General features: G+C 44.7%; 1 protein-coding gene across 2 annotated transcripts in view; it reads left to right on the top strand.

Annotated features, from left to right (window-relative positions):
- The window catches only part of LOC111980363 (calmodulin-regulated spectrin-associated protein 3), a 76674-nt gene extending 64639 nt beyond the window's left edge, over nucleotides 1-12035 (top strand). For both annotated transcript variants that reach the window (XM_024011083.1, XM_070449587.1), the window contains 6 exons: nucleotides 76-209; nucleotides 347-627; nucleotides 1040-1142; nucleotides 1398-1516; nucleotides 2030-2148; nucleotides 9307-12035. In XM_024011083.1, coding sequence (XP_023866851.1) covers nucleotides 76-209; nucleotides 347-627; nucleotides 1040-1142; nucleotides 1398-1516; nucleotides 2030-2148; nucleotides 9307-9609 — 1059 coding nt within the window. In that variant the 3' untranslated portion in view covers nucleotides 9610-12035. The remainder of the gene's footprint in view (nucleotides 1-75; nucleotides 210-346; nucleotides 628-1039; nucleotides 1143-1397; nucleotides 1517-2029; nucleotides 2149-9306) is intronic.
- Nucleotides 12036-12451: the final 416 nt, after the last annotated feature.

Here is a 12451-nt window from a genome sequence, read left to right as displayed (position 1 = left end):
TGTTTGTTTGTCTGTGTATGTGTTTAAGCCTGACTAATCCTGTATCTGTATGTGTGGGTTTGTGTCCGCCATCAGGATGGCAAGGTGCGGCCGGAGGACGAAATGGCCCAGAGGAAAGCAGCCCTGATGGAGAAACAGCAGAAGAGGGTGGAGGAGATGAAGAGACGCAGACTGGATCAGGAGGAGAAGAGCCAGAAAGCGCATGCGATGTGCGTTGTGTTTTCAAGCCACTTACAGTACTGCATTGTCCAATAGTCGACTCTCTGAATCAACTAGATGGAGCTGCTTATGTTTCTTGATTTGATTGATTAATTGGTTACCCCCCCTCCTCTCTCTATACCTGTAGCCGACCTGAGTGGTTTAACATCGAGGGCTGGGGAGACAAGAGTGGAGGTGAGGACCAGCCCCGGACGCCCGGTACCCCCTCTTCGGATAGCACGACCCAGCGGAGAGACACCTTCACCAGGCAGGAGTACGAGCGGAGGCAGCAGCTGAAGATCATGGAGGATCTGGACAAGGTGTTGCGGCAGAAGCCCACCACGGTGCGTGGCGTGAAGAAGCAGAGACCCAGGACCATGTTCCGGGATGACTCTGTGCTTTCCCGCAGCCCCACCAAGGGATTAATGGGTAGATATAAACTCCACCGCCAGCTCTCCCATTGCTGAGTCAGTCCTGGGCCGTTCCTTGTCGTTTTTTTGTTGTTGCTGTGTATCTCAGGAGATTGCGATGTCATATGAATGTGTTTTTTTCTGTGTGTTTGTGTCTCTTTTCTCTCTCTCTCACTCACTCACTCACTCACTCTCTCACTCTCTCTCTCTCACTCTCTCACTCTCCACTCACTCACTCTCTCACTCTCTCTCTCTCTCTCTCTCTCTCTCTCTCTCTCTCTCTCTCTCTCTCACTACTCTCATACTCACTCACTCACTCACTCACTCACTCACTCTCACTCACTTCACTCACTCACTCACTCACTCACTCACTCACTCACTCACTCACTCACTCACTCACTCACTCACTCACTCACTCACTCACTCACTAGGCTCCAAACTCAACAAGGTCTATTCCCACTCTACCATGAACCTGTCCTCAATGGCTAACGACACTGGCAACAGCGGGACACTGGCCGTCAGGAAATCTCCCAGGTAACTAACTGTCAACCATAACAAGTTGTATTTTACTGCACAGGTAGCTATGGTAACTGTACCGCACAGGTAGCTATTAACCATAACGAGTTGTATTTCTCCCCCACAGGGACCTGTAGCTGTCCGACTATGCTCCCGTCCTCACTATTGGCCTGTTTTTTAAACAAATGTGTGATTCAGTGTCTGTCTGTTTTATGTACCAGTATATAGATTGTTTTGTTATGCTTCACAACAAATTTCCTCTCCTCCCTACAGCCGATCTCACTCCCCCTCAAGGCTGATGTCACCAGGACGAATGGCCATTCAGAACGGAGAGAAGGACTGGGAGAACGCCTCCACGGTCTCGTCTCCCGCCTCCATTCCAGAATACACCGGTACGTTTACCTTACGTTACAGCTTACTGTTAACCATCACTCGGGGTCCATGACTGTGACATACCCTCTTCCAATATTCCTGTTCCAATAATATCCACACTAGCATTCATCTATAATCTTACTTAACCCAGAACTAAAGTATTGTGTAATTGGCCAGATGCTCGATTAAGAAAGAGAACTGGAACGAAGAGCTCTCTCTTTGAATGTTCCCTCCCCATCCGAATATTGAAAGTACCAGAACTAATGCTGCTCGTTATCTCACGCATCCCTTTGTATCATGACAGATCTACGCTACCATTTATATTTATGATAGATTACTTTATCATAAGTGGAATGCTAGTGTAGATATGGGAACAGAGCCTATACTGAGAATACGATGTCATCATAAGTATCTGTTTGAACCAATCCACCACATATTAACAGAAAGCCCGTATGGGAACGTACTTGGTCTTTGATATATGGCATGTTATTTGTATTGATTGTGTTTTGGTGTTGATTTGTGTTGGCTTCCAGGGCCCAAGCTGTACAAGGAGCCCAGCTTCAAGTCCAACAAGTTCATCATCCACAACGCCATCTCCCGCTGCTGCCTTGCCGGCAAGGTTAACGAACCGCAGAAAAACAAGATTGTAGAGGTCAGAAATCTTTAAATCAACAACTCCCCTTAGATCCTTTTAAATCAATGTGTGCATCCCAAATGGCACCACCATAATCCATTATAGTGCACTTAGGGAATAGGGGTGCCAATAAGTATAGCCAGTTACAATTGTAATGGCCTAGCAGATAATAAGAAAAGACGATCAGTATTTACCTGGCTAAAAGAGAAGGAATATAATATCTATTGTTTACAGGAAACCCATTCAACAGTTTTAGATTAAGTTTTGTGGAAAAATAACTGGGGGGGGGGGGGCGAAATATATTTCTCCCATGGGCAAAGAAATTCCAAAGAGAGGGTGTATGGTTTTAATTAACAATCAATTTGATCCAAATGTGCAAAATTTGTCCCAAACAGATCCTCAAGTAGATGGATTTGAATTTAAAATATGTTATTGGACAATAAACAGATATGGCTTATTAACCTATACGGTCCGAATAATGATGATCCAAGCTTCTTTGAAATTATATATAAGAATTTATCAACTCTACAAGCAACACTAGACTCTATTATTATGGTGGGAGATTTTAATACGGTCTTAAATACCTCTATGGACCGGAAAGGAAATCACACTACAAACTATCACCCTCAGGCACTTAAGGAAATCATGAATGTCATGGATATATTGGAATTAGTGGATATATGGAGACTTAAATACCCTGACCTAGTGAGATATACATGGCGGAGGCTTAATCAAGCTAGTCGTCTTGACTACTTTCTTATACCATTCTCTCTGGCACCAAAAGTTTAAAAAGTGTTGATAGGGGACAGAATGCGGTCAGATCATCACATAATATTACTCTTACAGAATTTCCACGTGGGCGAGGATATTTGAAATTTAATCAAAGCCTACTAGATGATAAATTGTTTAGAACTAGGACAGAAGAATTTATAACTGACTTTTTCAGACATAACAGCAGATCGCCGTATTGTATGGGACACTTAAGTGTGCCTTTAGAGGCAATGCAATTCAGTACTCATCTATAAAACAAAAGCAATTTAGATAAAAAGAGTCCATATTAACAAAGGAAATTGAAGGACTAACAGTACAGATAGATAGCAATAGAAACGGTACCATAGAGGCACAGGATAAGTTAGAGGAAAAACAAAAAGAAATGGAGGAACTTATTCAAGAAAGATTCAGTGTAATATATTATAAAAATAAAGTGAACTGGATGGAATATGGGGAAAAATGCACCAAGTTCTTTTTCAATCTTCAATATAGAAATGCTACCAAAAAAATGTATTAACTTGTTACAAATGATGGAGTCACCCATGATTCACCAAATTATATTTTGAAAGAGGAAGTAAAGTACTTTAAGAATATGTTTTCTTTCAGGCGCCTCCATCTCCACTAACTGAAACTAATTGTAAGGATTTTCCCCCTAATAATAATGTAAAATTAACATCTGTACAGAAAGACTCATGTGAGGGCCAAATTACAGAGGAGGAACTGCTTGATGCAATTGGGGCCTTTAATAATGGGAAAACTTCAGGGCTGGATGGCATACCAGTGGAAGTATACAATTTTTTTTTGATATACTCAAAGGACCATTATTAGCTTGTTTTAACCACTCCTATATAAATGGTAGATTATCAGACACGTAACAAGAAGGTCTGATATCATTATTACTGAAACAGGACCCAAGCAAGTGGTGTATATACAGTGGGGAGAAGACGTATTTGAAACACTGCCGATTTTGCAGGTTTTCCTACTTACAAAGCATGTAGAGGTCTGTCATTTTTATCATAGGTACACTTCAACTGTGAGAGACAGAATCTAAAACAAAAATCCAGAAAATCACATTGTATGATTTTTAAGTAATTAATTTGCATTTTATTGCATGACATAAGTATTTGATACATCACAGCCAGGAGGTTTTTATTTTTTTATTTCACCTTTATTTAACCAGGTAGGGCTAGTGAGACAAGTTCTCATTTGCAACTGCGACCTGGCCAAGATAAAGCATAGCAGTGTGACAGACAACAACACAGAGTTACACATGGAGTAAACAATAAACAAGTCAATAACATGGTAGAGAAAAAAAAGAGAATCTATATACAATGTGTGCAAAAGGCATGAGGTAGGCAATAAATCGATAATTACAATTTAGCGATAACACTGGAGTGATAAATCATCAGTAGATCATGTGCAAGAAGAGATACTGGTGTGCAAAAGAGCAGAAAAGTAAATAAATAAAAGCAGTATGGGGGTGAGGTAGGTAAATTGGGGTAGTTTACAGATGGACTATGTACAGCTGCAGCGATCGAGACTGCTCGGATAGCAGATTTTTAAAGTTGTTGAGGGAGATAAAAGTCTCAACTTCAGAGATTTTTGCAATTCGTTCCAGTCGCAGGCAGCAGAGAACTGGAAGGAAAGGCGTCCAAATGAGGTTTTGGCTTAGGGATGATCAGTGAGATACACCTGCTGGAGCGCGTGCTACGGGTGGTGTAGCCATCGTGACCAGTGAACTGAGATAAGGCGGCACTTTACCTAGCATAGCCTTGTAGATGACCTGGAGCCAGTGGGTCTGACGACGAACATGTAGCGAGGGCCAGCCGACTAGGGATCACAGGTCGCAGTGTGGTGTATATAAGGTGCTTTAGTAACAAAACGGATGGCACTGTGATAAACTGCATCCAGTTTGCTGAGTAGAGTATTGGAGCTATTTTGTAGATGACATCGCCGAAGTCGAGGATCGGTAGGATAGTCAGTTTTACTAGGGTAAGTTTGGCGGCGTGAGTGAAGGAGGCTTTGTTGCGGAATAGAAAGCCGACTCTGATTTGATTTTGGATTGAGATGTTTGATATGAGTCTGGAAGGAGAGTTTGCAGTCTAGCCAGACACCTAGGTACTTATAGATGTCCACATATTCTAGGTCGGAACCGTCCAGGGTGGTGATGCTAGTCGGGCGTGCGGGTGCAGCAGCGAACGGTTGAAAAGCATGCATTTGGTTTTACTAGCGTTTAAGAGCAGTTGGAGGCCACGGAAGGAGTGTTGTATGGCATTGAAGCTCGTTTGGAGGTTAATAGCACAGTGTCCAAGGAGGGCCGGAAGTATAAGAATGGTGTCGTCTGCTAGAGGTGGATCAGGGAATCGCCCGCAGCAAGAGCAACATCATTGATGTATACAGAGAAAAGAGTCGGCCGAGAATTGAACCCTGTGGTACCCCCATAGAGACTGCCAGAGGACCGGACAACATGCCTCCGATTTGCACTGACTACTGAACTCTGTCTGCAAAGTAGTTGGTGAACCAGGCAAGGCAGTCATTAGAAAAACCGAGGCTACTGAGTCTGCCGATAAGAATATGGTGATTGACAGAGTCGAAAGCCTTGGCCAGGTCGATGAAGACGGCTGCACAGTAATGTCTTTATCGATGGCGGTTATGAATCGTTTAGTACCTTGAGCGTGGCTGAGGTGCACCCGTGACCGGCTCGGAAACCGGATTGCACAGCGGAGAAGGTACGGTGGGATTCGAGATGGTGTGATCTGTTTGTTGACTTGGCTTTCGAAGACCTTAGATAGGCAGGCAGGATGGATATAGGTCTGTAACAGTTTGGTCCAGGGTGTCTCCCCCTTTGAAGAGGGGATGACCGCGGCAGCTTTCCAATCCTTGGGGATCTCAGATGATACGAAGGAGAGGTTGAACAGGCTGGTAATAGGGGTGCGACAATGGCGGCGGACAGTTTCAGAAATAGGGGTCCAGATTGTCAAGCCCAGCTGATTTGTATGGGTCCAGTTTCCAGCTCTTTCAGAACATCTGCTATCTGGATATGGGTAAAGGAGAAGCTGGAGGCTTGGGCGAGTAGCAGCGGGGGGCGGGGCTGTTGGCCAAGGTTGGAGTCCCAGGAGGAAGGCATGGCCAGCCATTGAGAAATGTTTGTTGAAGTTTTCGATTATCAGGACTTATCAGTGGTGACCGTGTTACCTAGCCTCAGTGAGTGGGCAGCTGGGAGGAGGTGCTCTTGTTTTCCATGGACTTTACAGTATCCCAGAACTTTTTGGAGTTAGAGCTACAGGATGCAAATTTCTGCTTGAAAAAGCTGGCCTTTGCTTTCCTGACTGACTGCGTGTATTGGTTCCTGACTTCCCTGAACAGTTGCATAGCGGGGGCTCTTCGATGCTATTGCAGTTCGCCACAGGATGTTTTTGTGCTGGTCGAGGGCAGTCAGGTTCGGATGAACCAGGGCTATATCTGTTCTTGGTTCTGCATTTTTTGAACGGAGCATGCTTGTCTAATATGGTGAGGAAGTAACTTTTAAAGAATGACCAGGCATCCTCAACTGACGGGATGAGGTCAATATCCTTCCAGGGTACCCGGGCCAGGTCGATTAGAAAGGCCTGCTCGCAGAAGTGTTTTAGGAGCGTTTGACAGTGATGAGGGGTGGTCGTTTGACCGCGGACCCGTGGCGGATACAGGCAATGAGCAGTGATCCTGAGATCTTGATTGAAGACAGCAGAGGTGTATTTGGAGGGCAAGTTGGTCAGGTAATGTCTATTAGGGTGCCCATGTTTACGGATTTAGGGTTGTACCTGGTGGGTTCCTTGATGATTTGTGTGAGATTGAGGGCATCAAGCTAGATTGTAGGACTGCCGGGGTGTTAAGCATATCCCAGTTTAGGTCACCTAACAGAACAAACTCTGAAGCTAGATGGGGAGCGATCAATTCACAGATGGTGTCCAGGGCACAGCTGGGAGCTGAGGGGGTCGGTAGCAGGCGGCAACAGTGAGAGACTATTTCTGGAGAGATTAATTTTTAAAATTAGAAGTTCGAACTGTTTGGGCATAGACCTGGAAAGTATGACAGAACTTTGCAGGCTATCTCTGCAGTAGATTGAAACGTCCTCCCCCTTTGGCAGTTCTATCTTGACGGAAAGTGTTATAGTTGGGTATGGAAATCTCAGAATTTTTGGTGGCCTTCCTAAGCCAGGATTCGGACACGGCAAGGACATCAGGGTTGGCAGAGTGTGCTAAAGCGGTGAGTAAGGCAAGCTTAGGGAGGAGGCTTCTGATGTTGACATGCATGAGGCCAAGGCTTTTTCGATCACAGAAGTYAACAAATGAGGGTGACTGGGGACATGCAGGGCCTGGGTTTACCTCCACATCACCCGAGGAACAGAGGAGTAGTAGGATGAGGGTGCGGCTAAAGGCTATCAAAACTGGTCGCCTAGAGCGTTGGGGACAARGAATAAAAGGAGCAGATTTATGGGCGTGGTAGAATAGATTCTGGGCATAATGTGCAGACMRGGGTATGGTGGGGCRCGGGTACAGCGGAGGCAAGCCCAGGCACTGGGTGATGATAAGAGAGGTTGTATCTCTGGACATGCTGGTCTCAATGGGTGAGGTCACCGCATGTGTGGGGGGTGGGGCAAAGGAGGTATCAGAGGTACGGAGAGTGGAACTACGGGGTCCATTGCAAACCAAAACAATGATAACTAGCCTGAACAACAGTATGCAAGGCATATTGATATTTGAGGGAGACAAACAATAAGGCATAAAGTGATTGCAGGTCTTGATTGGGAGAGCTAGCTAAAACAACAGGTGAGATAACAGCAGCTAGTCAGTTAACACAGCAGCAGCAGGTAAAAATGGCGACGGCTAGGCAGAGAGGGTCGGATTAACTACACACAGATCCTGAGTTAAAGCACAGAGCCGACAGATAAAACACAAATAAACGGAATGGAGTACCGTGAATTAATGGACAGTCAAGCAGGCGTCAGCTATGTAGCCAAGTGATCATAGTGTCCAGGGGGCAGCCGTAGATGGAGCAGTGAGGCCTCCACTAAGCTAGCCCGCGGCGTAAGATTGTTCGATAGACCTGTTCAGATAGCAGCCGATATGCTCAAGACAGCTAACGATTAGCGGGCCGCAGTTAGCATATGGGCGTTCAGGTTGCGTCGCGATGGAGGGGCCAAGTTGAATAACTCCCTCGGGCAGATAACGTCGGTATCCCAGTCGTGAAGGCCCGGTGGGGCTCCGCATCGGCAGTAAAACGGGTCCGGATAGGTRATTGTAGCCCAGGAGTGGCTGATGGAACTCTTCAGCTGGCTAGCTCCGGGATAATTGGTGTTTGCTCCGGAATTGATGTTAGCCAATAGTCACTCGGATAACAGCTAGTTAGCTGCAAGATCCAGGTGTAAATGTCCAGAGCTTGCGGTAAAAATCCGGGGATATGGAGAGAAAATAGGTCTGGTATGCTCTGGTCTGAGTCGCGTTGTACAAAACTGGCAATAGTTTTCHGAGCTAAAGGATAGCTGATAAGCGCTAGCTGTGGTTAGCTGAACTACTCACGTTAGCTTGTGAGCTGGCTAACTTCTGGCTAGCTTCTRTTGTAGATTTCGGATACGAGGTGAATAATACCTTTGAGGAAAAAAAAACAGATCCGCACCACATTTGGTGAGGTAGGTTGCAGGAGAGTGTTTTGAAGTTGAGTTTTTAAGAAGAAAAAATATATATATAAAAAGAAATGCGAAGAAAAATATATAAAATATATATACACGGGACAGGACGAGGACAAAGGACATCTGACTGCTACGCCATCTTGGATTCGCAAGAAGGTTAGGTTAGGAAGTGCAGGTCAGTTTCCACCTAATTTTGTGGGCAGTATGCACATAGCCTGTCTTCTCTTGAGAGCCAGGTCAGCCTACGGCAACCTTTCTCAATTGCAAGGCTGAGTCTGTACATAGTCAAAGCTTTCCTTAATTTTGGTCAGGCATAGTGGTCAGGTATTCTGCCACTGTGTACTCTATGTTCAGGGCCAAATGGCATTGTAGTTTGCTCAGTCTTTTTGTTCATTCTTTCCAATGTGTCAAGTAATAGTTTTTTGGTTTTCTCATGATTTGGTTGGGTCTAATTGTGTTGCTGATCAGCTTGCTTAGGGGTCGGTCTCTCTCGCTCTCTCGCTCTCGCTCAACTCTCTCGCTCTCTCTCTCAAAATATTGGCATGCGAAACATATGTTTACATTGGCAAAGTGCTCTCACTCTTTCTCTCTCTCTCTCTCTCTCAAAATATTGGCATGCGAAACATATGTTTACATTGGCAAGGTGCTCTCACTCTTTCTAATGTGAATTTGTTGAATTGTCATTGTTAAAGCGTTTTTAACATTGTTTTATCTTCCCCTCTCCTTCTATGGTTCAGGAGATGGAGAAGTGCCAGGCCAACCACTTCCTCATCCTCTTCCGTGACTCCAGCTGTCAGTTCCGGGCCATCTACACCATGAACCCAGAGATCGAGGAGATGGTGCGCCTAACGGGCATCGGGCCTCGTGTCATCAGCCCTGCCATGGTGGAGTCCATATACAAGTATAGTTCGGACCGCAAACAGTTCACCACCATCCCATCCAAGACCATGTCAATGAGCGTCGATGCCTTCACCATCCCCGGGCACCTGTGGCAGAGCAAGCGCCCGGGGACCCCCAAGAAGCTGGGGACCCCCAAATAATAATGAGAACATCTCAATGATGGAGGTGGTGATGGGTGGGAGAGGAATGAGGTGGACGTATCTAAATCAGGGGCCCCTCTTCCCCCAGTCAACCCCCTCCTTTCTCTTATATTGGTTTGGTCTGTTGATTTGGAGACTGCTTTAGCTCAGTAGGCTGGTCAGTTAGACCGCCGGAGGGATCTGAAAAGAATAAATGACACTGGTGCCTATACAAACCGCCTGTCCAACCGGATGGTCTCTGCCCCTTTAAGACCAACCTGGGTCGTATTCACTGGGAAGCAAACGGACCAAAACAGGGAGGGACTACCTGAATGTGTCCAATAAGAAACACTTGTTTTTCGTTGCAAAATGTTTTGCTACGGTGTGCACTAATGAATATGACCCTTATCAGCTCTGTGTATGGGAGATATTGGTACATGTCATGTGACAAGGGGGCAAGCTAATCACTAATACTAAAGCCATTCATAGGGCTCTATCTGTCACACACTACACCCAGTAGGGGCCTCTGATTGCCCCCCCCAGCCTGATCTACCTAGATTGTAAAATAATAATAATAATGTTGTGATAGGACTGGAATGAACAAGGCTTCTTCCCACTGTACTGGGCCTATCTCCCCCAGGGCCTGGCTCCCCCAGCCTCTTACTGCCTTCCCTTCTCCCCCCTGACCCTGCCTGCCTTCCCACTGCCTCCCCTTGACTAACCCCGTCCACAGTCATCCATTGTGACCTTAAACACTCGGTGGTGAGCGTGAGAGGGAACATCTCACACACTGCCGCAGCTCTGAACAGAACATGGGGGGGGGAACAGACCTGCAGTCTCCCTCTATTTCTCTCTCTCTTCTCTTTCTTTCATCTGACCTTTCTTCTTTAATTCCAGGACTCTTTCTCCTCCCGTCTGCTGCTTCTCCATGCAGATGGGACAGAAGAACCCAAGCTGAAAGAAATCCGACTTAGCAAACTGCTCTCTCATGAATGTAGGGCGCACCCGAACCACTCTGCTCCCCCAGTTTTCATTCGCCAGTCAAGGACTGGGAGGTACTGTATTGGGCGGGTCCACCGAGGGCTCTAGCACTCTTGACTGGCTGCCATGCCTGTCAGTCAGAGCGGTATTAAGGGCTCCGCCCATCTCCAACTCCAGCTGTTGACATCTGGATGTTTTTTTACACCACTACTTTTGACAAGTGCTGAGTGAATCGCTTCAGCCTTCGTGAGCAGAAATGAGAACTCAACTGTTTCTTTTTTTTTTTACTTGCTTTATTTCCTATTTCAGTACGAGAGGAGGAATGAAAATAACGTTATACCGTTGTACATGATTATCTTGATTTAATAATATTGGAAAAAATGAAGGACTTTATACTCTGTTTAGCATTACCCCGGATTCACATTTTGTGGAGAGAAAAAAAGAAACGAAAATGAATGACAATTGTGTATATATATGAATGCTCTTTATTGCTTATTACTTTCATTTTTGACAAAGATTTGTACAAACAAGTTGAACTATGAATAAGCTAGCCTGCTGCTTTACCATTAGCGAGGTGTGTGTTTGAGAGAAGAGCGTGCAAGTGAGTGAAAGAATGAGCGAACGAGTAGAAAAACTGTTTAACGGAGACTTAGAGGACTATCCACAATCTGAGAAATAAACCGAGAAGGACAAAAATTAACAAGGCGTGTCATTTGAGATCACACACAGTATATGTTACCTGTGAATGAAGGATAATCAGGACTGTATCAGCCCTAATTTGGTCCCTTTGCAGGGTATCGTGTGATACTAAATGCAGTTTTGGATAAGCCTAGACCCCATAGGGGACACAAACGGTGTTTCTGGTGTAACCTGTAGGCTCTAGTGGGTTCTGATCTCCTCTTGGCTTCATTTAGCACTACATCAGCTGATGTAGGTCAGCTGTCATCTCTCCTGTCTTGTTATACATCACAAACTGCCTCCAACAACAAAATGTTCCTGTTGTTTTGACTGAATTTCAAATGGAGATCTGAGATTTTTTTTGTCTCTCTAAATCAGCATGTATGAAATGAAAGCGTGACAATGGGTTTGTATGTTCGGTGTATATTGCAAGGATTGTGTGACTGTTGGTGTAATGTGTATATCTCCTTGTAAAGGAGAGTACGTATGTGATAGTCGAACTATAACTGGATTCTGTGCAATTCTCCTGTAGACAGACAGTCATGTAACCCCACGCTGTGTTTATTGGGTAAGGATTGTTTTAGTTTCAAGGTTATATTATTTTTTTCCATTAAAGTGGTGATTCACGTTCATTTCATAGAAGTCTACAGGACATGTTGTCTTTATTATTTTGCTCTGTTACCACCGTGTCAATGTGGGCAGAGTATTTGTGTTCCTCTCAAATTGTTCTTGATTACAGATCTATCCCAGGTAACTGGACCAGGCTAATAAAATCCTTTAAAAAATCACCATTACCCCTTTACGTTTCTGTCATGCTCATCCTTAGTGTTTCTGGACCCACCTTAAATTAACAACTTTAAAGGCTTAACAAAGCCTTCATGAACCCATTATAGGGCGACATACAGTAGGTGCTTCACAAATAATTTAGAAGCCGAATTGTACTATAGAAAAATAATTCTAACATCTAGCGCTTATCCAAATGTGACAGATCTTATTTCACCCTTTATATATACAGAATGGTATTTGCTAATAAATTATCTCTAAAGCATCTACCGTATGGAAGCCTTAGTGTTTATGAAAGCTTCATAAAACCTTTTAAAGTCACATTGCCTATCAGTTCCACGTTTTTAAAGTTTGAGAGAATTTCTTGCCTTTTCAATGTCTCTTTTTCCCCTCACTTCATTTAGATTTTTAGTTCAAGTCC

Source organism: Salvelinus sp. IW2-2015, linkage group LG20, assembly GCF_002910315.2.
Source record: "Salvelinus sp. IW2-2015 linkage group LG20, ASM291031v2, whole genome shotgun sequence".
Lineage (NCBI taxonomy): Eukaryota > Metazoa > Chordata > Actinopteri > Salmoniformes > Salmonidae > Salvelinus > Salvelinus sp. IW2-2015.
Note: the sequence above shows the minus strand (reverse complement) of the source record. Positions and strands in the feature narration are given on the sequence as shown.